The 23,732-nt window shown below is 41.3% G+C and overlaps 3 protein-coding genes across 12 annotated transcripts in view; 1 reads left to right on the forward strand and 2 right to left on the reverse strand.

Moving 5' to 3' along the window:
- The window catches only part of NLRP3 (NLR family pyrin domain containing 3), a 61,510-nt gene extending 59,366 nt beyond the window's left edge, over positions 1-2,144 (forward strand). For all 10 annotated transcript variants that reach the window (XM_025467828.3, XM_025467830.3, XM_025467832.3 and 7 more), the window contains one exon: positions 1,509-2,144. In XM_025467828.3, coding sequence (XP_025323613.2) covers positions 1,509-1,698 — 190 coding nt within the window. In that variant the 3' untranslated portion in view covers positions 1,699-2,144. The remainder of the gene's footprint in view (positions 1-1,508) is intronic.
- Positions 2,145-12,089: 9,945 nt separating this feature from the next.
- Positions 12,090-15,095, reverse strand: LOC112672705 (nucleolar RNA helicase 2-like). The gene is given in 4 exon segments (XM_035719867.2): positions 12,090-13,738; positions 13,740-14,580; positions 14,582-14,765; positions 14,768-15,095. Coding segments are annotated over 4 exon segments (2,307 nt in total). The 5' UTR covers positions 15,003-15,095; the 3' UTR covers positions 12,090-12,691.
- A 6,559-nt stretch (positions 15,096-21,654) lies between these two features.
- LOC112672717 (olfactory receptor 2H1-like) lies at positions 21,655-23,268 on the reverse strand. Its single transcript, XM_025467840.1, has 2 exons — positions 23,183-23,268; positions 21,655-22,609 (listed from the first exon to the last, which is right to left on the reverse strand). Exons 1-2 carry the CDS (start codon positions 23,266-23,268, stop codon positions 21,655-21,657), a joined length of 1,041 nt encoding a protein of 346 aa, XP_025323625.1.
- Positions 23,269-23,732: the final 464 nt, after the last annotated feature.

The raw sequence follows: 23,732 nt of genomic DNA on the forward strand, positions 1-23,732 counted from the left end.
ATTCTCTGCTGAAAGGTCTTCTAGATATCTGTCTCTGATCATCCTACTGAAAACAGCAGTCCAGCATATCCTCATCCCCTTTTCTTTGCTTATTTTCTTCCATAGTGTTGATCACCATTGTACAGACATGCAATATCATTTTCTTGTTTATTTATTATCTATATCTTACTCAAATAATATAAATTCTATTAGTCCTGGGACTTCTAGTTCATGACCTCAAGGCTGAGAACCAACTGAAATGCAGGTTCGCTTAAGCAGAAGTATGCATCGGCATTGCATCATTAAGCAGACACAGTGGAGCACACGTGCTGCAGGAAAAGCCAAAATTCTCAGAGCTAAGAAAATAGAGGGACAAAGGGAAGGATAGGCCAGGATGAAGCTGGGACATTTCTGTATGTGGAATTGCTCACCCAGTCCTGAAGGACTCTCTGGAGATGAGGGACAGGCTTCAACTAGACTGAGGAACCTCTATGCAGTCAACATGTCTTATCAGCTCAACACACATTCATTTCTCACAGTTTTCAATACGGAATGTCTAAGATCACAGTGCCAAGAGATTCAGATTCTGGGGAGAGCTTTCTTCCAGGCTTGCAGATGGCTGCCTTCTCCCTGTGTCCCTACATGGCAGAGAGAGACAGAGACAAGGACAGGGAGACAGAGTGTGTGCTGTGGCTTCTCTTATCATAGGGGACTGATCCCATCATGATGACCCACCCCCGCTCATCTAACCTTAATTTATTTCAAAGGCTTCTTTCCAAATACCATCACATGGAGGATTAGGGCTTTGATGTATGAATTTTGGAGAAACACAATCAGTCCGTCACACAAGCAAATCAAGATTGTTAGAAATGATGCAGGACAAATGGAATGATTTCTTAGCTAAGTTGTAAGGGAAACTTAAAAAAAAAGAGAGAGAGAGAGACAATAGGGAAGAAATTGTGTATCAAAGAAGATTTGAGGGACATACCAAATAATTTGCAGTGTGTGAACTTACATGGCTGCTGATTAAATGAACATAATATAAAAAGTGTATCAGCCAGTTGAGGAAATTTAAACACTGATTAGACATATATGTTGATATTAAAGAATCACTGTTAACTTTTTAAAGTGTGATAATGGAATTGTGGTTGTGTTTTTAAAAAGCGTTCATTTAGTGTCATATAGTGAAATATTTACAGATGCATGCAATGTTGTGTTTGTAATAATCCACTGATGTGAGGAGTAGGTGGGTGAGAGATGAAACAAGATTGGCCATGAGTTATTAATTGTCAAGTCTGGGTAACAGGCCTAGGGGTTCATTACTATTCTCTGTGAATGTACATATATTTAAACATTTCCAAACTTGAAGGTTAAAAATATAACCGGAAAACATGAGGCATGAATTATAGCATTGGAGAGTTTAGGAATGTGTTAGGTTAAGGGAAGTAAGGAGATGAGATTTTTAAGGCAAACACTCTGAGAGTGTTCTTCCAAGAACATAATGCAAGGCTCTTTATTTCCTCTTGCAGGTTGTGTGAAATGTATTTCAATTATGATACAAAATGTGCATTAGAAACACTTCAAGAAGAAAAGCCTGAGCTGACCATTGTCTTTGAGCCTTTTGGTAGTGACAGAAGCAGGCTGCCAGATGCCAGCGTTTGGGCTCCCTGCCATCTAGGTGTCCACAAGTGGGAGCGAGCACTCCTCCATCCAGGGTGAACACCATCTCTCGACGACTCCCCTGGTCCAGGGTGGGATGCCAAATCCTGCTGATGGTGCCTTTGTACAGAGAATGTGAGCACCCCCTTTGTCCCGGTTTGAAGACACAGGACAATCACATCATCCAAATGAGGTGGTTCTCAGTATAGAACCTTAGTCAGATATGTTCCTTTTGGTGACCTCATGTAACTAACTCATTTAATAAAGCACTTTTTCTGTTTCTTTTTCGCTTCTTACTCTCTCTAAATCTCCTTTCCCTCATATCTTTTTTACCTATCTTTGTTCTGTTCACTTTCACCCATCACCACTCCTACTATCTTTCCCTTAACTGACTATAACAGAACAAGTAAACTATATATTATGTTGCAATTTTGTGACAATGACTTATTTATTTTTGGTTTTTGTAACAGTTTTATTTTCTAATAAAAGAATTCATGTTTATTGTAGATAGTTGAAAATTCAGAAAATATAAGCCCTTTTGGTATTTATTGATTTAAATAGTTTTTTCCCCTTAATTTTAAAAGAAGTTGGCTAGAAATATTTTTTACTATAAACTACTGTAGATAAATTAAATTGCTTTATGCATTTAAAAAAATGAGTGGGAAATATCAGAAAGGGAGACAGAACAGGAAAGTCTCCTAACTCTGGGAAACGAACTAGGGGTGGTGGGAGGGGAGGAGGGCAGGGGGTGGGGGTGAATGGGTGACAGGCACTGAGGGGCGCACTTGACGGGATGAGCACTGGGTGTTATTCTATATGTTGGCAAATTGAACACCAATAAAAAATAAATTTATAAAAATAAAAAAAGATAATCCTAAAAAAATAAATAAAAAAATCTCTTTGCCAAATGATTTAATAGTAATAGTAATAGACGAAGAAAAAAAAATCATCTTACCCTGACTCTAGTGGTTGAAATTGCAGCTCTGCTGGGATAGAAAATTGAAAATCATGCAAAAGAAGGTTTTAGAGTACATGGAGCCTATACTAATAAATAGAGGTATTATGTAGAAAATGCATTTTACCTTCAATTGTAAGAGTTTATCTTGGGTTTATCTGACTTCAGGAGCAGTTCATCTGCCATACTTCATATTGATTAATTGCTTTTCTATGCATGGGACAACTCTTGAACCACATGGGATTGTTCAGGATGGAAACACTGTTTCCTCGTTAAATGAGGCATCCAGAGTTCTGCTGCTCAAAGCACTGCCTGCCAACTGTTGATATAAGAAACTTGGCGCAAGGATGTAGATCAATCACATTACTAAGCATGCTTTTTAGATAAGCTGATTTTTTTTCTTGGTAAGAATGCCTCAATAAAGGAAACAGTGTGTGATTTATATTTTGTTGCAAGCTTTTTTTCTTGTCTAGGACCAGCGTTTGGGAGTAACTCTGATCTAGATTTTTGTTTTCTGCATCTTGGTGAAGTGAACTATTACACACTGTCTCCCTGCCACACACGCATTGACTGACAGGGTAAAATGTAATTAAAACACAGTTATTCTGGAAAGAGAAAAACTTCTGGACACCAGGAACTTAAAACTGAATTGAGAGTTTACCAATCACTCACCCAGAGGAATATCTGGATAAATAAAAATGCTACAATATGACTATTAATTTGGAAGAAATCCATGAGGCTTCCTACACCAGTAGAACTAAAAAAATAAGTAAAGTTGTTGGATAGAAGATTAATATACAAACATCAACAGCATGAAACTGGAAAAAAAATAATTCTTTCCAACTATCATAGTAAAGATTGTATCAAGTATGAAGCAAATGGATGAGTCCTAAACGCTAAAAGGATGTGAAAGAAGAGCAGGTACTTACATATTTGGGGAGTCTCCACAGTTGGCTAATCAGTTGTGAAAGAAAAATATTAACTATGTAAAGAACAGAAATTAGATAGCATCCTAACCATCTCATAAAAGGTATCAATGGAGGCAAATGGATGTTTCCTTTCTGGTGAGATGACTTGAGAAGGTGAATAATTGCAGCACAGGATGTATATGCAGAACCTTGTCATTGGGAAACACTGCACCAATTCCAGATGAGGCAGTACAATTGAAAAGAGGAATTCTATCTGAAGAGGGGACTGTCATCTTCAAGAACATCCATGTCATGAGATCCACATCACTTGCCATCAGGGAAATACAAATCAAAACCACAATGAGATACCACCTCACACCAGTGAGAATGGGGCAAATTAACAAGGCAGGAAACCACAAATGTTGGAGAGGATGTGGAGAAAAGGGAACCCTCTTACACTGTTGGTGGGAATGTGAACTGGTGCAGCCACTCTGGAAAACTGCGTGGAGGTTCCTCAAAGAGTTAAAAATATACCTGCCCTAAGACTCAACAATTGCACTGTTGGGGATTTACCCCAAAGATACAGATGCAATGAAACGCCGGGACACCTGCACCCCGATGTTTATAGCAGCAATGTGGAAGGAGCCTCGGTGTCCATTGAAAGATGAATGGATAAAGAAGATGTGGTTTATGTATACAATGGAATATTCCTCAGCCATTAGAAACGACAAATACCCACCATTTGCTTCGACGTGGATGGAACTGGAGGGTATTATGCTGAGTGAAGTAAGTCAATCGGAGAAGGACAAACATTATATGTTCTCATTCATTTGGGGAATATAAATAATAGTGAAAAGGAATAGAAGGGAAGGGAGAAGAAATGGGTAGGAAATATCAGAAAGGGAGACAGAATATGAAGACTCCTAACTCTGGGAAATGAACTAGGGGTGGTGGAAGGGGAGGAGGGTGGGGGGTGGGGGTGAATGGGTGACAGGCACTTGACGGGATGAGCACTGGGTGTTATTCTATATGTTGGCAAATTGAACAACAATAAAAAATAAATTTATATATATAAAAAAAGAACATCCATGTCAGTATTGATAACAGGTAATTCTTGGGAGGGGAAGGGGGGTGGTTATGGGATTGCACTATATGCTATTCATATTCTTTTTTTTTTAGATTTATTTATTTGAGAGACAGAACTCAGGAGAGTGGGGGGAGGGAGAGAGAATCTCACTTAGGCTGTGTGCAGAGCACAAAGCCCAGCACACAACCCTGAGATCATGACCCGAGTCAAATCAAGAGTCATCCTGTCACCCAAGTGAACCCCCCAGGCACCCTTATCATTCTTATTCTTGTATCTTTTCTGTACATATGGCATTATTTCCTAATTAAACATAATAAAACAATAAAATTAAAAATGCTTAATAGCACTCCTAAGCACCTGCAATTTAAAATGTAATAAAATCCTATTAATTATAGCAATAAAAACTATCAGATACCTGGAATAAATATATCAAAAACTGTACAAAAGTTATACAAAAGAGACCTAAATGAATGGAGAACTATTCATGGATGGGAAGGTTCCGAGCTCCACTGCCTTTGCATCGACAAAAATGCAGTGCAATTGCAATTAACATACTAACGGGGATTTTAATAGAATTGAGCAAGATGATTTTGAAAATGTATCTGGGAAATAGTGGGGCAGAGTATTGAGGGAAATTTTGACAACCTAGTAGGATCTGCTTCACCACATATTCTGGTGCTATAATTGGTCTACATATTAGAGGCAGGATAGAGTTCATGTGCAGGTGTAGAAATGCATGGAAACGCAATCTGTGGCACTGAAAATGATGAAGAAAGGATGGTCTAGTCCAGGAACCTGGCTTTGACGAATTGCCATACTTGCAGGAACACTATTTCTCATACAAATAACTTCCAGGAGTGATAAAGACACTGGTTTTTTTTTTTTTTTTTCAATAATTTTGATTTTATTGTTTTATTTTTCTTTTTTTTAAATTTTTCATTTCAAGTTTTTATTTAAATTTCTGTTAGTGAACATGCCTTGTAATATTAGTTTCAGGAGTAGAATTTAGTGCTGCTAAACATACAAAACCCAGTGCTTATGACAAGTGCCCTCCTTAAAGCCCATCACCCATTAAGCTCACCCTCTTGCTCACTGACATCCATCAACCCTCAGTTTGTTCTCCAAAGTTAACAGTCTGTTTTATGCTTTGTTCTTTTCCCTCCATATGTTCATCTGTTTCATTTCTTAAATTCCATGAGTAAAATCAGATGTTGTCTTCCTCTGATGGACTTATTGGACTCTAGCTTCATTCATGTCATTGTATATGCCAATATTTCCTTTTCTTCTTCTTTTTTAAAGATTTATTTATTTATTTATTTATTTATTTATTTATTTATTTATGAGAGACAGAGAGAGAGAGAGAGAGGCAGAGACACAGGCAGAGGGAGAAGCAGGCTCCATGCAGGGAGCCGGACATGGGACTCGATCTTGGGTCTCCAGGATCATGCCCTGAGCTGAAGGTGACGCTAAACTACTGAGCCACCTGGGCTGCCCAAGATTTCCTTTTCTAATGGCTGAGTAATTTTCCACTGTATATATAGACCGCAGCTTCTTTATCCATTTGTCTTTCGAGGCTCCTTCCACAGTTTGGCTATTGTGGACATTGCTGCTATAAACATCGGGGTGCAGGCGTCTTGCCATTTCCCTGCATTTGTACCCCATTTCCCTGTATCTTTGGGGTAAATCCCCAGCAGTGCAATTGCTGGGTCGTAGAGTAGTTCTATTTTTAACTCTTTGACCTTCACACAGTTTTCCAGAGTGACTGTACCAGTTCACATTCCCACCAACAGTGCATGAGGGTTCCCCTTTCTCTACATCCTCTCCAACATTTGTTGTTTCCTGTCTTGTTAATTTTCCCCATTCTCACTGGTGTGAGGTGGTATCTCATTGTGGTTTTTATCTGTATTTCCCTGATGATGATGTTGGCCATTCACATGTCTTCTTTGGAGAAATTTCTGTTCATGCCTGCTACCCATTTCTTAACTTGATTACTTTGGAGAGAGTGTTAAGTTTAATAAGTTCTTTATAGATCTTGGATACTAGCCCTTTATCTGATATGTCATTTGCAAATATCTTCTCCTATTCTGTAGGTTGTCTTTTAGTTTCCTTCACTGGGCATAAGTTATTTATTTATTTATTTATTTATTTATTTATTTATTTATTTAAAATTATTTATTTATTTGAGGCAAGAGAAAGAGAACATGAGCAGGGTGGGGGTTTAGAGGGAGATGGAGAAGCAAACTCTCCACGGAGCTGCTTGTGGGGCTCAATCCTGATCCCGGGGCTCCAGAATCATGATTTGAGGTGAAGGCAGACACTTAACTGACTCCCCAGGCACCCTGAAGAGGCTCTTTATCTTGATGAAGTCCCAATAATTCATTTTTGCTTTTGTTTCCCTTGCCTTTGGAGACGTGTCTTGCAAGAAGTTGCTGGGGCTGCCATCACAGAGGTTGTTACCTGTGTTCTGTAGGATCACATTATATACCATATATAAATCTAGATAAGAAAGACAAATTTCATCGCATGTCATGTAAGCATATCGACAAAGATCACTAAATTAACAGAATAGAATTACAACAAAAGCATAACGTTTCCTATGGGGGAAAATAAAGGCATAAACCATTTAGAAGAAAATAGAGCAAAATATCTAAGTTATAAGTTTTTAATGGGTTTCCTGAAATAGACTTAAAATGCCCACAGTATAAACGAAAGGTCACTAAATTAAACTACAGCAAAAAGTGAAATTCTTTTTTTTTTTTTAAATTTATTTATGATAGTCACACAGAGAGAGAGAGAGAGAGGCAGAGACACAGGCAGAGGGAGAAGCAGGCTCCATGCACTGGGAGCCCAACGAAAAAGTGAAATTCTTGAGTACTGTTGTAAAGTTAAAATTTTAGCTCCAACTTAAACCCTCTAGTGCCGGGCTCCAGTCCACAGTTCACTCCAGCCATTGTTCTCAGTAACTGCCCACATTTGTAAGAGGACAGCAGGTCACATCCGAGGACCACCTCCTTCTTTGCCTTTCAGCCTTGGGGTGTCTGTGACCCTGCTTTGGGCATGCGGAAAACTACCCCTGCTGCTTGGTCAGCCAATACAGCAGAGCAACTGCCCGGTGGCGCTGCCTTTGACCAACAAGGGTGTGGGCCCTGATGAAAATTTTTCTTTCTTTCTTTCTTTCTTTCTTTCTTTCTTTCTTTCTTTCTTTCATTTATTTGAGAGAGAGAGAAGGCACAAGAAGGGGTACCAGCAGACAGAGGCAAAGGGAGAGAAAGTAGGCTCCCGCTGAATAGGGAGCACAACTTGGGGTTCGATCCCAGTGATGTAGTTTTGGAAATAGGAGCCAACAGCCAAGAAAGAATTCTTGAGATGTCTTTGGTGCAAAATGGTGGTATTTTGAAGCCTGGTTTATTGAAGACAGGACCCGTGGGCAGGAAAAGGGGCTGCCCTGGTCCTGTGAGGGGAGGCTGATTATATACCTGTAGAGATGGGGGAGGTAAGGAAAGGAAGGTTTCAAAAGATTTTTTTTTTTTAATGCTAAAGAAGACTCCCAGGATCCTGAAGGCCTTGCCATTGTCAGGTTAAGGTTGTTTTCTCCTCTAGTAAAGCATTAGCATTAAGATAGCTGAGCTTCCTTCTGGAAATTAGGTTCTTTTTTTTTTTTTAAGATTTTATTTATTTATTCATGTGAGACACAGAGAGAGGGGCAGAGACACAGGCAGAGGGAGAAGTAGGCTCCATGCAAGGAGTCCAATGTGGGACTGGATCCTGCAACCTGGGGATCAGGACCTGAGACAAAGGCAGATGCTCAGCCACTGAGCCACCTAGGTGCCCCTGGAAGTCAGGTTCTTGATAAGAATGCTTTTTTCTTGTAAATCACTAAGACATTTTGTAAACTGAAGGAGATGCATGTCTATAGGACAATCATCTCTATAAATTAACTATTTGCTTTTCCTTTCCCTTAGCTTTAGGGCAGCCAGGAGGCCTGGGAATGTCACACACGTCCCCACGAGAGGGGCTGGTTTGCAGGGTGGACCTTCTGCTCTGTCCTTAGCTAGCCTCCTACTTCTCCTCCCCCCTCACCAGGACCCTGAGATCATGACCTGAGCTGACATCAAGAGGTAGATGCTTAACAGAGTGAGTCACCCAAGCTCCCCTTCTACCCCCTTTCTGAGGTATATTCTACAAGTCTTTCAGAAGGTTCTGCTGGGTCTGAGCCCCTGTATCTAGCCTAGGGGCCAGTTCATCAAGTTTCTGTCCAATTTGGTTTCCTTTTGTTATAGGGGATAGTGTGTCCTCTCCCCACCCCAGCTCCCAGACCATTCCAATTCACATGTTAAAATCCCAACTAAGGGTATGACTGTGTTTGGAAATCAGACCACTGCAGTTGTCATTAGTTAGGATGGAACACAGTGGAATGCCCCAATTCAGACTTCACATGACCTAATGTAAAAGAGTAGAATTTGGACCCAGACATGCACATGGGGAAAACCCCAGGGGAAGGTGGAGGCAGAGATGTGTGAGCCATTTGATGTGGGGATTTCCTGCAAACCACCAGAAGCTAGGGGAGAGGCATAGCACAGATCCTTTCTCGTAGCCCTAAAAGGATCCAACTGTGTTGGCATAGTTCTGTCAGATATCCCACCTCCACAGAGGTGGGATGATGCATTTCAATGGTGTAGACTGTGCGGTTTGGGGAGTCCTAGCAAATAGTATAATGCATAACAGCTAAATGTACTGTCAGGTTAAGATGGTATCACTTGCTCTCGTCATCGAGGCTATCACTGGTGAGGAAGTTTTGGAATATAGATGAGGTTCGGAGCTGATGGCCAAGAAAGAATTCTTGAGGTGTCTTTGGTGCAAAAAAGGTGGTTTTATTAAAGCCCGGGGACAGGACCCGTGGGCAGAGAGAGCTGCGCTGGGGTCATGAGGAGTGGCTGGTTATAGACTCTCAGGTCAGGAGGGGTCAGCGAGAGCATGGGTCTCTAAGGAATTTGGAAGCACAGTCTCCAGGACCCTGAGGGGCCAGCTGCTGTTGGGAAGGGTCACTAATAAAACCCAAGTCATAAGCCCCTTCAGCTGTGTATCCGTGGGCCATGTGCTTGGGGGACGATGTTGGGGTTGAGACATAAAGGAAGTTTCCAAGGGAATGTTTATATGTTAGAGCAGACTCACAGGGTCCTGGGGTCGGGCTCAGATTGCCTGTTGCCCTCAGCAGAGTGTCCACATGGAGGCAGCTGGGTCCCTGGAAGAAGGTCCCTCCATGTGGTTCAAGGATGCATAGATGTGCCGCCCCAGACTCGTACTTTGTCCTCAGCTAGTGCCCGGTTCCCCCATCATGGGGCATTCAATAGAAGCTTTCCCAGTGGCCAAACTTTGAAGAAATGTTTGTAGGAATGAAGGAGGCCCATCCTATGCTGCTATGTCCTCATCTTAATTATGAGAACTGCAGGATGTTTTTCCAAATAAGGTCATATTCTTCAGGAGGGAACAGAAGGGCAGCTGAGGGCAGAGCAGAAGCTGACACCCTGCAAATCCCCTGCCCCCCGCCCACTCCTGTCAGTGTGGGGATACGTGTGAGGTTCCTCCAGAAGCTCCCAACTGTCTTCATGTAGAAGCCTTATTGGGAGTCCTCTGTAGCAGATGACAGTACTTTTGAAACCTCCCTTTCCTTACCTCTCCCAACTCTGCAGGTATATAATCAGTCACCCCTCACAGGCCCAGGGCAGAAGCTCTCCTGCCCCCAGGTCCTGTTCCCGGGCTTTAAAAAAATCCACCATTTTCCACCAAATATGTCTTTTTTTTTTTTTTAAAGGAAATATTAATACCTTTATTCTGGCATAAAGCAGTATTTTATATATTAACTCAATTTTACAGAAAAAGCATTTTATGTACGATTGTAAAGAAACTGCTGCACCGATAACTCCAACGTAAATGGATTGTATTTTAAAAGTTCATTGAGTTTGTTACATTGGAAAATATTTTCTCCATAGAAAATAGTAAAAAGCACATTTCCCACACTAGTCTAACAACCCCGTTAAAATCAAGTAATAGCTGGATGATGTATTTTTAAGTATGGTGTGAATTCTGGGATCCAAGAGAAACTTCAGCTTCATTTATTGAAACAGCCATGTTTTCCTTGAAATTAAGTTGTATGAAGTGAAACTCCCATTAAATGCCTCCCCCTTACCCTTGTTTTCTGCCGGATTATTTTTCTGTAAGCTAATCCACATCAAAGTTTTAATTGCTCCTTCCTAAAGGACAGGTAACGTGTCCTTTTAATCTGCTTGATAAGGAACCATTCCTATTCAAAGTAGGAAATATTTTGGTTGTTGTTAAAATATGCTCAGTACTTGAGCAAAACCAGAATCTAAGACATTATCATCTACACAGCACATGAGTTGTCAGTCATCAAACACCCTCTCCTGAGTCCCTGTGGCTTGACGGGAAGCCGTGAGGAGTGGGAGGAAAAGTGGTAAAATGGACAAGTGGATCAAGAAAGAAAAGCCAAAAGAATTTCTGAAAACAGAGAAACATCCAGTCAGGAATGAAAGACAGAACTGAAGTCCAAACAGAGGAAGGACACATTGCCACAAGCATCAAAGAATCGAGCTATTTGAACACCTTACTGCAAGGTCACAGGGTAAAAGGCAGTTAGATAAAAGACTCAATCCAGTGAGAAAAACCAGGGCCCAGAAAGATTTTAACTGTTCAAAAATAATCAAATGAAAACAAGACAGGACATGTATATTGACTTTTCCCATCAGTGTATTCCCTGAGATTCTCAGTACAGAATTTCTAGGAACACAATGTCATTCTTATGCTCCTGCACCATGCAGAAGTTTGTCAGAGAAGTAATAATTGAGAACTCAGAGAGTTACCTGGCCAGGGGCTATATGAAGTTCGTCAGTTCCCTCAAAGCAACAATTGAAAATAACCATATGGAGACTGTCCTAAAAGGAAGTCTCTAAGCAGCTATAAAACCTTTTGATGGAATAGCACTCTTACAGAAACAGATCCTACACCGTGGCTACAGGAACTAGGACTCTGAGAAAACATACTGAACCATTCTACCTAAAACTCCAGTTTACGCATTAGAAGTTCATCTCTAGAAACATTAATAACCTGCTGTTTTTACTGTGAAAAGAATGTTTTATCATGCATCTTTACTTGCTCCTCTCTTTGTTCTCAACAGAGATGCAGGTTTCCTTCTCACACATGAAAAACATTTTCAGTGGGTTTCCTGACTCTTGTCAGCAATGCAAATCTCTGCCCCCATCCCCTAATTCCTTCTTGGTAAATAATGTTAATCTTCCAATAGGAAGTGGAGTACATTATCATCAAGCACCTATTATTCAGCCTCCTTACTTACAAAGAAAGTTATGGGGACATCTTACACATTTGCAATTCCTTAAAGACACTTGCTTTCTATTAAAATACTTCTTTATACATAAATAGATAAAATCTGTGAAGAATTCACGGAAGCATCCATCACCTTAAAAAGTTAAAAATGTATCAAAATGTACATAACAATGGCAAATCTATATAATGTCTCCATTTGTGTCACCATCCTCCAAACCTAGAGCATATGCTGCCATAAAATGTATTACCTCCCAGCTAAGTTTGAAACCTTGCTTCAAAACATTGCTCAGTATTAATTCTCAGAAGACATGTTATAGGACCATGTGAGTCACTGTTAGGCAGATGGCTGAGGAATGCTAATTACAGACCCAAGCCTGGACTGTGCAGAGTGCCTCTCCAGAGAACGCTATCTTCCCCATAGGTATTCAGGGAAGGACACTATTTAAGTATAAAGACAGATCAACTTAAAAAGTATGGGCAAAATCATGCTTGATTTTATCTTACAACCCACAGTGTATCAGAACAAAATTTAATGAATTCATACATCTTTTCAAAAGATAAACCTGATACAGAAGTAGCAATAGTTACAAATCATAATCATCAGATGAAATAATTTCCATGAAGCTTGTCTCTCTGGAAGAGATGGGGACAAGGCAAGTGGTCAGGAAGGAAACAGTGTGCTTTTAACCTTGCAGGAAAATCAGTGCTCAGTTCCATGTTACTGCATAAACTCTCCACTTCAAATTACTGCCCAAATGCTTTACTGAAACTCTGCTTCTGGCCTTTGTTTTGGAATCTGTGATTTTTGTTGCCACCTCCTGATCGCTGTCCTCTGAAGCTTCGATTTCCCTCCCGCTGTCCTCTAAAGCCTCGACTGCCTTCGCGTTGTCCCCGGAAGCCTTGACTGCCTTCCTGCTGTCCACGGAAGTTTCGATATCTTTCCCGAGGTCCTTCCAGCTCTGGTTGCTCCGTGGCCACAGAGAGCTGCCAGCGACGCATATCATGCCATTTTTCCTGTATTTCTGTTACTGCTGCAGTAGGGACATCGAAGCAAACTCCCTGCTTTCCTTTGAGAAACACCATTCCTTTCACTTTGGAATCAATATCCTCTCCCAGCTGCTCTTTAAGTTCTTTCCAAGCATAACTAATGTTTGGCATTTCCATTGAGCATCGTAAGATCATGGTCACAAAGCCCGCATCTGAGTTGATCAGAGAGCGCTGGTCTACTGATGTGGCACCTGAAATATGGGCCAAGGCTGCTGCCAGGGCTTCCACGGCTCCTTTCTCCTCTATTAGTTTCTCCGCTGACTGCTTGAAATGACTAATGGCAGCGGGAGGCACAGAATCCAAAAGCCTGATGGCATCTTTGCTGGAAGCTTTTATGATCTTTGTTGCAGAAGGAACACCTATTCGTTTAAATTTAATTCCCGCATTTTGCTCCATTTGTGCTAACTGATACTCCTCCTTGTGCTGATAAAAGCAGATGCAAATCCCTGTCCTTCCAGCTCTGCCCCTCCTCCCAGAGCGATGAATATAGGACTCCACATCCTTTGGTGGAGAACTCTGTATCACCTGGTCAACCTCAGGGATGTCTAACCCACGAGCAGCAACATTAGTTGCAACCAAAACTCCCAAATCACCATTTCTAAAACCTTTCAGAGTGATTTCTCTCTGCTTCTGAGGAATATCTCCATGCAATGACTGGGCATCCTGCCTTATGGACATATTCTGTGACAACTCCTGGGCTTCTTTCTTGGTTTCGCAGAAGATGATGGTATGCCCGTGAAAACCACGAGTATACTCGGATCGCATCCCCAATAACTGCTGCCCTTTGAGTCCAGTGGCACTTGATAGCCAGGTGCTCCACGGTTATTGCCATTTTCTGGGTCTTTTTACCAATCAGGTCCACCTGTTCATATGTAGATTTCATGTATTTCTTAGCAACATCATATACCCAATGAGGGCAAGTTGCAGAAAAAAGCAATGTTTGGGGATTGTCTTCTGAATCTTTTTTGTATGCCACACTTAAAATCTCTTCCACTTGATCAGCAAACCCCATATCTAACATCTGGTCAACTTCATCCAGGACAACATGCTTAAGTTTGGTGAGATCTAGCTTGCCATTCTGAGGGTGGTCTTTGATACGACCTGGGGTCCCAACCAGGATATCAATCCCAATCCACATGCTTTCAATTTGACCTCCATAGGGAGTTCCACCATAAAAACAAGCCACCGCCAGCTTTCTTGTGATGTCACTGAAGTCTCTGCTTACTTGATTTGCCAACTCCTTCATGGGTGTAAGAACCAGTACCTGAGGGGCACGACCTCTTTTCCTGCCTTGCAGTTCTCCCTGGAGCTTCGCAATCAAAGGGATGGCAAAGGAGAATGTCTTCCCAGTTCCTGTCCGCGCCTGTGCAGTTAAGTCCTTTCCACTATAGACATGGTAAAATGTCTTTGCTTGTATAGGAAACAGGAAGGTCACCCCACGGGCTTTGAGAAGTTTAATAGTCTCTTCAGATATGGGAAAATTAGAGAAAGCTCCTTCTTTCTGTTCCACAGGCATTTCCTGCTCTAACTCACTGTTACTTTCTTCCCCTAGGGTTTCACTGGTGTTAGAGACAAGTCCAGAATGGGAATCCATTCTTCAGTTTGGGGCTTTTCTCTACAATTTCTTCATTCATTTCCTTTTCTTTCTTCATCTTCTTGGGCTTAGGAACACTTATCTCTTCTTCAGAAGGTTCTTCACTTTTTATTACTTTTTTTTTTGTTTTAGGAGAAACAACTTTCTTTTCAAAGGACTCCTTTGTTTTTTTCACACTTTGGTTTTTGGAGAAATTATGTCATCCTGAGATGGCCCCTCTTTCTTTTTTGCCTTTTTAGATTTAGGAGAATTCATGTCAACCTCATTAGACTCGGCTTTCTTTTTATCTTTTTTAGCTTTAAGGGAAGGAATTTCTTCTTTTACTTCTGTTGCCTCTTCAGTCTTAATAGATTTTGGTTTCTCCTTTCTACCTTTCTTCTCATTCTGCTTCCGTGGTGTCTCCACTTTTTCCATGGCGGTCTCGGAGTCCAAACCTGCGTCACTAAGGAGTTTCCCCGGCAGTGTTCACCTCAAGCAATTCTGGCCGACCGGTCAGGTCCACCGTGTAGAGAGGAAGACTCCACCAAAGATGTTTTAAGAATTCTTTCTTGGTTGTCGGCTCTGGGCTTCACCTATATTCCAAAACTCTCATCTTTCTGAGGTCATAGGGATTTGGATTTCAATATATGAATTCTGGAAAACACAATTAAACTTATAAATGTGCTCTCTCCCCAAATTCATGTTCTTCTCACATGTGAAATATGTCCACTGTCTCCCAACATCCCCAAAGTCTTAACGCATTTCAACATCCAATTTCCTCTGCATATCCTTTAAATTAGGTCTAGGTGAGATGAGGGATGTTTCATCCTCTCCAGTTGTGCCATGTCCTTCCCAAATACAATGGTGGGTCAGGTCTAGGACAGACACTCCCATTCTAAGGGAGAGAAATCAAGGAAGATGGGAGTCATTGGTCCCAAGCAACAGCTGTGCTCTGCCCCCTTGTCCACCCCCTGGAACTGAGGAAGAGACAGTCCACTCCTGGATCTATGCCTGCTGGGTCCTCATGCCAAAGACAGCCTTGTCAAACCTTGACCATCTCCAGGATTATTCTTTCCTTTTCCTAAGCATAATGTGTATTTCCAGTATATAGCTCAGTTGGCCCTTTTCCTGCCTATGGAATCTTATACTGACAGTCCTCACTTCCTTCCTATCTTTTTACATTTCCCAATTGTCTGTGTTTCTGCTGATAGAACATTCACAAAAATTTTGTTGGTCTCTTGTGCAGTTCATAAGGGCCCAAACCATCAAAAGAGGAGGGTCCTTCCTAGATCTTTCCCATGTCACCTCATCTGTGTTCCTGGCTTCTGCTGAGATGGGTGACTGAGTAATGTTACTGTTGAGTTGTGAAAGTGATATATATATATATATATCAAATATATTTACAAATATGTATTTGTAAATATAAACTAAATAGTCAGCTACTATTTAAATATTTACTATTTAGGGATGTTCAGGTGGCTCAGTGGTTGAGCATCTGCCTTTGGCTCAGAGCATAATCCCGGGGTCTTGGGATTGAGTCCTGCATCGGGCTCCCACAGGGAGGCTGCTTCTCCCTCTGCCTGTGTCTCTGCCTCTCTCTCTCTCTGGGTCTCTCATGAATAAATAAATAAATAAATAAATAAATAAATATCCTTAAAGAAATAAAAAAATAAATATTTACTATTTGTCTATAGTCAGTTATACTGAGATGTCTTAATATTCTAGTGGTTTCTCTAGTGGATTCACCTAGTGGATCTGTGCATTTTTTCCTGTGCAGCTAACACCTTTAAATAATAATGTTGCATCTTCCTTTCTCATTCTCCTATATCTTATTTTTCCTTCTTACTTTGTTACATTGTATAGTTTTTGCTACTTGGTAGTGGAATCTCTGTAATGCTCCATGATTTAGTAGGAATCGACCTAAGATTCACAATTTTTGGTTCTTTTAGAGTGAAATGCTATTTATAGTTTATGATTAGGACTGTGGTTCCTGGGTTCCTACTGGGTTATTTTTATAAATAAAGAAGTCAGGGGACCCCTGGGTGGCTCAGTGGTTTGCCTTCAGCTCAAGGTGTGAACCTGGGGTTCTGGGATGGAGTCCCACATTGGGCTTCCTTCAGGGAGCCTGCTTCTCCCTCTGCCTGTGTCTCTGCCTTTCCCTGTGTCTCTCATGAATAAATAATAAAATCTTAAAAAAAAATAAAGAAGTCAGTACTTGATAGTGATATTTCTTGTTCCAAACTAAGATTAAAGGGTTCTTACTTAACTTCCTTGACTTTATATCTTTATTTTATATAAAAAATCTTGGTTCCTAAGCACATTCACATCCTTATATATTTACTTTATCCCATTATCTATCACTCTATATAAATAATTTCAAAATAATGACACAAAAATTCAAGGACAGTAAATGCATTTTAAGATTTCTTCATGGTTGTTTTTGTCTGAAATTTCCCTCTAGGTTGTACAGTGACAGTATGGTTTGGTGGCATGTCAAGGCTGTAAAGCTTGGTAGAGATTGCACCACTTTATGCTGAGATTGAAGCTGTTCTGACTCTTTCCTGACTGGGTAACTTTAGATTCTATTTTTTTTATCTTTGAAGCTAAGTAACTTTGTCAAGATTCAATTCTCTTTTATTTCAGGAACATCTTATGTTTCAGTAATTTCCAGGTGCTTTGTTTTAGTCTGCTTTCTTTAGTGATAATTTTGTGTAAAAGGACAGTGATGGTCTTCTATGCCTGTGTCTTTTTCTAACCCATGAGTCCCTTTGACTTTGCTACTTAACTTTCTGTAATTCTCTTCTGTTTTCACCAGCAGATATATATTTAAAGATCTTATTTATTTGAGAGAGAGAGAGAGAAAGAGAGAGAAAACAAGCAGGGGGAGCAGCAGAGGGAGAGGGAGAAGCAGACTCCCCACTGAGCAGGGAGTCCCCCGGGGGCTTGATCCCAGGATCCTGAGATCATGACCTGAGCTGAAGGCAGATGCTCCACCCACTGAGCCACCCAGATGCCCCAAGTGGTTCCTTATTAAACTAAAATGGGAAAAACCTTTGCTTTATCAATGGAATGTTTTACTGTTAATTCAATTTTACTGTATTGAATTCCACACACAACCTTTCCAAAACCAAGCCATGAAACAAACATCAGAAACAAAGTTATACAATAAATTGATGAACTGTTTAAGAAGAAAGAAAGACAAGGATAGTTGGCAGAGGAAAAAGTGGGATGAAGAATGCAAAAGGAAGGGCTCCTAATAGTTGTACCTATAAAGATTATAGGTCATCAGAAACGTCATGCATTCCATAAGGGAAGTGATTGGCCACCTCTCAAGTCTCCTGAGCCAAACCAGCAGTTCCCAGGACTGGAGCAGACCAGGCACAGAGATTGAGCGGGCAGGGAGGATGATCAGTAGGCCCTGAGGCAATGCCAAGTGTTTACAGGATGAGTTCCAGTGAGGAGGATCCCTGTCAGGGTGACCGTGTGTGGAACTGTGCTTCTCAGTTGTTCTGCACATGTATGTCACCTAGGAATTGGGAGAGACACAGATTCAGGCCCAGTGGGTCTGGGTTAGAACCTGGGATTCTGCATTTCTGTCATGGCCTGGGTGATGCTGGCATGGCTTATCCCATCCTGGAGCCGGGGGGCTCCAGGCCCAGAGACACATGCGTTTGTCTGTGAAGCAAGGATAGATCGGCTGTGTGCAGGTAAGTACATGGTTCTCATTTACTGCTGGACAGAGGGGGCTGCATTAGCAGATTATGCTTTTTGTTGACTTTTTATATCAACAGCTTAAAAATAGTTCTGTGGAATGCCATGTCTCTGAAGATGGATCAGATTTTCCAACTGAAACCTTTCACATTGCATATAAAACAAATTCTAGGAAGCAACTAGAGGAAGAGAAAAGAGACTAGCTGGAGTCCTTGGGACACAAGGAATGACACTGTGGTGAGGTCTCTGGGTTCTTTGTTTCTTTGCTTGTTTTTTATTCTTCTGTCCCAGACTTGGAGCTTGAAGAAACTCTTTCCAACAAATGGTTCTGGAGCAATTGGCTATCCACAGGCTAAATAAGCAAATAAACCTTGGCTCAACCTTAACATTTTGTGTAAAAGTCGACTCAAAATGGGATAGCTGGCTGGCTCAATCAGTGCACATGCAACTCTTGTTTTGAGGGTTTACTTTCAAGCCCCATGTTCGGTGTACAAATTACTTAAAAATAATATATTTTAAAAATGGATTGTGGACTTTATGTAAAATGAAAAACCACAAAGCTTTAAAAAAAAACATAGGAGAAAATTTCTACAGCTTGGACCTCAGCATGGTGAGATTTGGGAGATGATACCAAATGCATGATCCATTAAAGGAAAAATTGGCAAATTGAATTTCATTCATATTGAATTGTTTAGGGGTGCCTGGGTGGATCAGTCAGTTGGGCATCAAACTCTTGGTTTCCGTTCAGGTTGTGATATCAGGGTCATGAGATCAAATCTTGCATCAGACTCGGCTCATTGTGGAATCTACTTGAGATTCTCTCCCTCTGCCCCTCCCCTCTCTCTTACTCTCTCCCTAAGGTGCATAAATCTTTTAAAAAGTTTAAAATGGTGATGGTTTGGTGGCTCAGTGGTTTAAAGTGGTGACGGTTGGGTGGCTCAGTGGTTGAGTGTTTGCCTTTGGCTCAGGTCATGACCCCGGGGTCTCAGGATTGAGTCCCATATCAGGTTCCCTGCAGGGAGCCTGCTTCTTCCTCTGCCTATGTCTCTGCCTCTCTCTGTGTCTCTCATGAATAAATAAATAAAATCTTTTTAAAAAAACAGTTTAAAAGTGTTTGCTGCATGAAAGATTTTGTTGAAATGTTGAAAAAAAAAAAAAAAAAAGAAGCTACAGGGGGGGTATTTCCAAATCATATGTCTCACAAAAAACTTCCATGTAGAATATTTAAGGAAATCTCAAATTTAATGAGAGAAAACAATTAGAAAAGATGCATAAGGCCAGATGAATTGAGCAAGATGCACTGGTGAATGCTGAAGAATGCTCATCATTGATACCATTAGAAAAATTCAAGTTAAAATCATAGTGAGATATCCTTAAACATCTATCAGAATGGTAAAATTTTTAAAAATCATGATAATACCAAGTGCTTGCAAGGATGCAGAGAAACCAGACTGCTCACATGCTGTTGGTGGAAATGGAAAGTTATATACCTGCCCTGGGGAAGTTTATGGAAGTTTCTTACAAAATTAGATGGGTGTTTACTATATGACTCAGCAGTTGCACTTTTAGGCATTTATCCCAGAGAAACACAATTCTCATGATCACACAAAGCCCGTTCATAAATGTTCATTGCAGCTTTATTCTGGTAGCCTTGACCTGGAGACAGCTCAGAATTTTTCAATGGGTGAATGATTAGACAAACTGCTGTATCAATGCCCTGGAATAGTATTTGGCAATAAAGGGGAAAAAAACTATTGATGCGCACAACAACCTGGATGAATTTCAGAAGAATTATGCTGAATGATAAATGCCAATCCCAAAAGGGTAGTTTCTATGTAATTCCATTTGGATAAAATTCTCAAATTAACCAGAATGTAGAAACACAGCATAGATGGGTTGATGCCAAGATTTAAGCAGATGTGATGGGGCTGTGAGAGAAGCAAGTGTGGCTGTCCCGGACAAAGGGAAGGGCCCTTGGGGGAGGGAAATACTCTGTATCTTCTTATACCAATGTCAATATGCTTATTATATTGCAGTATAGTTTTGCAAGATGTTACCATTGGTGGACCATGGGTAATGGGTCTATGGATTACCTGTTAATTCTTACAGCTGCAAAACATCTACAATTACCTCAAAATACAATCTTTCATTTAAAATAAATCCAGCAGCAGGTGCAGTAAGAATGCCTTTAGAGTTGTGAGATTGTAACAGTTTTTTTTTTTTTTATGATAGTCATACAGAGAGAGAGAGAGAGAGAGAGAGAGGCAGAGACATAGGCAGAGGGAGAAGCAGGCCCCATGCACAGGGAGCCTGACGTAGGATTTGATCCCGGGTCTCCAGGATCGCGCCCTGGGCCAAAGGCAGGCGCCAAACTGCTGCGCCACCCAGGGATCCCGATTGTAACAGTTTTGAGATTATTGTTTTCTTTAGAATATTTCAAGAATGAGAACTCCTATACTTGCTTCTTGTCATTATTCTGGTCATACACAGACTCTTGTTCAAAGCAAGAGTGTAATCTGTAAGATGACCATGGTTGTGCCTTCCTCTTGATTAGATTTGTTTTCTGGATTCCTTCCGTGGTGTCCAGGGTGATGAGATGTGCCAATTGTGGAGCAAGTGTCTTACATCTCTGAACCCACACCCAGGTGACCCGGGTGTATTGTGAGGTTGGTGCTGGGCGCATGTATGTGGGTCATATTTCTGCTTTGCTGGCTCATTTCCTATTAGGCCTCATGCATACGGTGTAATACAGGCAGGTGGGCTGCATGCGGGCTGGTATTGGGAAGGAGGCTAGTTCTTCCTTCTTTGATTCTTGTTTGGTTTCTTTCATGTTCATTTCATCCTCAGGGCAGTATATTAGGTAAAAACAATTGAATGAATATTCTCCATTGGGTGGTGAGGAAAACCAGCGTTTCCTCAGTGACATCAGCCGAGACAGCAATGCTCCTGACTCAGAAGTAGGAGGTCTGAAAATACTTGCTCCCAGAACTCTTCCCTGGGCAATCATTTAAAAAAATTCCTGTTCCTTTTTGGTGTCCCCCTATTGCTAGGGGTGCTTCTTTTTGCCTTTTCCTTCCTTCAATATCTAGCTAGCAATTCTTGTAATAAATGCCTTTTTTTTTTTTTAATAATGGAAGTAGTGTCTATTTCCTGATGATAGCCTGACTAGGACCACTGCTACTCCTACATTTCAGTGTAAGAATAACATTGCTAGGTGCATCAAATATACTTTTCGTCAGTCCACCATGTGTACAAAGCAGGCTATTGGTCCCTCCACTAGAGGTGAAGTGGAGAGTCCTCATGCATGACATACCACATACCTGTGAGCCAACAAGCTGCACAGAAGCTGACCTCCACGTGAGGCTGAGCCTCTCCCTCATTCTTCACTGGCCCTTCTGTCTTTCCCAAAGAGCCTCTTGAAAGCTCCCTTCATGTCCTTGTTCCTCAAAGTATAGATGAGGGGGTTGAGAGTGGGGGTCACCATGGTGTAGAAAAGATTTAGGAACTTCCCTCCCTTCTTTGAAAAGTGACTCCGAGGTTGGATGTAGACAGCAGTGACCCTGCAGTAGAAGAGAAAGACGACTGCCAGGTGGGAAGAGCAGGTGTGGAAGGCCTTGCTCCTGCCTTCCTGGGACTGGATGGCCAGCACTGCCTGGGCAATGTGGCTGTATGAAACAAGGATGAGCAGCAGTGTCCCCATCAGGAAGATGACACCAATCACCGAGATCTGGAGCTCATTGACGTGGGTGTCTCCACAGGCCAGGCGTATCAGTGCAGGAACCTCACAGACAAAGTCGTCAACCTGGTGATGAAGGCAAAAGGGGAGTTTCATGGTAGTGGGAGACTGCACCAATGTGCCAAAAACCTCACTGACCCAGACCAGAGATACCAACTTGTGACACAGAGGTGGGTTCACAATAACTGCATAGTGCAGAGGGCGGCACACCACCAAGTAGCGATCAAAGGCCATGACCAGCAGCAGCATGCACTCTGCAGCTCCCAGTCCCAGGAAGATGTAGAGCTGGGCTGCGCATCCCAGATAGCTTATGGTCTTGTCTGAACCCCAGAAATTGACCAGCATCTGAGGGATGCAGCTGGTGGTAAAGCAGAGGTCCAGGATGGAGGGGTGGGTGAGGAAGAAGTACATGGGGGTGTGGAGGTGGGGATCCAGGTGACACAGGAGTATGGTGGTGCTGTTGCCCACGAGGGTGACTGTGTAAAACACAGACACAACCACAAACAGGGTCATTTCCAGCCTGGGGTTACCCGAGAAACCCAAGAGGATGAAGCCATCTGGGACGGTGCCATTGGCACATCTGTCCAACGTCCACCTGGAACTAAAGGAGCAGCATGTCAATTAGAATACCACCTAGAAAATTGCCCTTTCTTCGTTAATGTTTTCTCTAAGCATTTATTGGCTTTTCTTTCATCTCTGTCCCCCTTTGGACATTTTCATCTGTTACTTTATTTAAATTTAGATGATTCTAGCAAACTCCTAGAACAGGAGATCCTGGTAGGTTACTATTTAAAACTAACCCTTGTCACTATGAATAACCTATGCCAACAAACTGGACAGCTTAGGTAAAATGGAGACAAATTTTAGAAACATACAAACTACGAAAATTGAATCAAGGTGACAGAAAATCTGAATAGATCAATTACTATTTTAGAGAGTGAATCTGCAATAAAAAAAAAAAAAACCTCCCAACAAAGAAAAGCCTGGGACTAGAGGTCTTCACTGGTGAATTTTACCAAACATTTATAACAAAAAATGACACCAAACCTCCTCAAATTCTTCCAAAAGAAATCATAGGAAGGAACACCCATAAACTCATTTAACAATGGCAGTATTACATTAATACAAACTCCAGATAAGGACACCACTAGGAAAGAGACCGACAGACCAATATCCCTGAGGAATATAGAAGTAATTCTTAGTAAAATGCCGGCACACCGAATCCAGCAGCACAGTAAAAGGATCTTGCCCCATGGTCAAGCAGAGCTTATCCCTGATGCAATAGTGGTTTATTATATGCAAATCAATCTGTGTGATCCATTACATTAATACAATGAAAAAAATTATACAATAATTTCACTACAAATGGAATAAATATTTGACAAAATTCAATATCTGTTGATGAAAATCCCTTTTTAAAAATTTTGAGTATAGTTGACAATGTTACATTATTTTCAGACTGTACAACATAGTCATTTAACAAGTTTACAAACATTATGCTGTGCTCAGCACAAGTGCAGCTCCAACATGTCCCCATACATCACTATTACAATATCATTGACAGTATTCCCTACCTCTGCCTTTTATGTTGATGACTTATTCAGTCCTTAACAGGAAGCATGTACTACCCACTCTCTTTTACCCAATTTACCCATTCCCCTACCTGCCTCCCTCTAGCAACCATCAGTTGGTTCTGTGTACTTATAGGTCGGATTCTA

This window comes from Canis lupus, chromosome 8 (assembly GCF_003254725.2).
Source record: "Canis lupus dingo isolate Sandy chromosome 8, ASM325472v2, whole genome shotgun sequence".
Taxonomy (NCBI): domain Eukaryota; kingdom Metazoa; phylum Chordata; class Mammalia; order Carnivora; family Canidae; genus Canis; species Canis lupus.

Excerpts from the sequence above, each read along its gene's own strand:
- LOC112672717 (XM_025467840.1), bottom strand. The coding sequence starts at position 23,268 with ATGGGGCAAGATCCTTTTACTGTGCTGCTGGATTCGGTGTGCCGGCAT. Across the intron at positions 22,610-23,182 it reads TATATTCCTCAGGGATATTG|GTGGACGTTGGACAGATGTG; the intron begins GTCTGTCGGTCT and ends CTTTAGTTCCAG.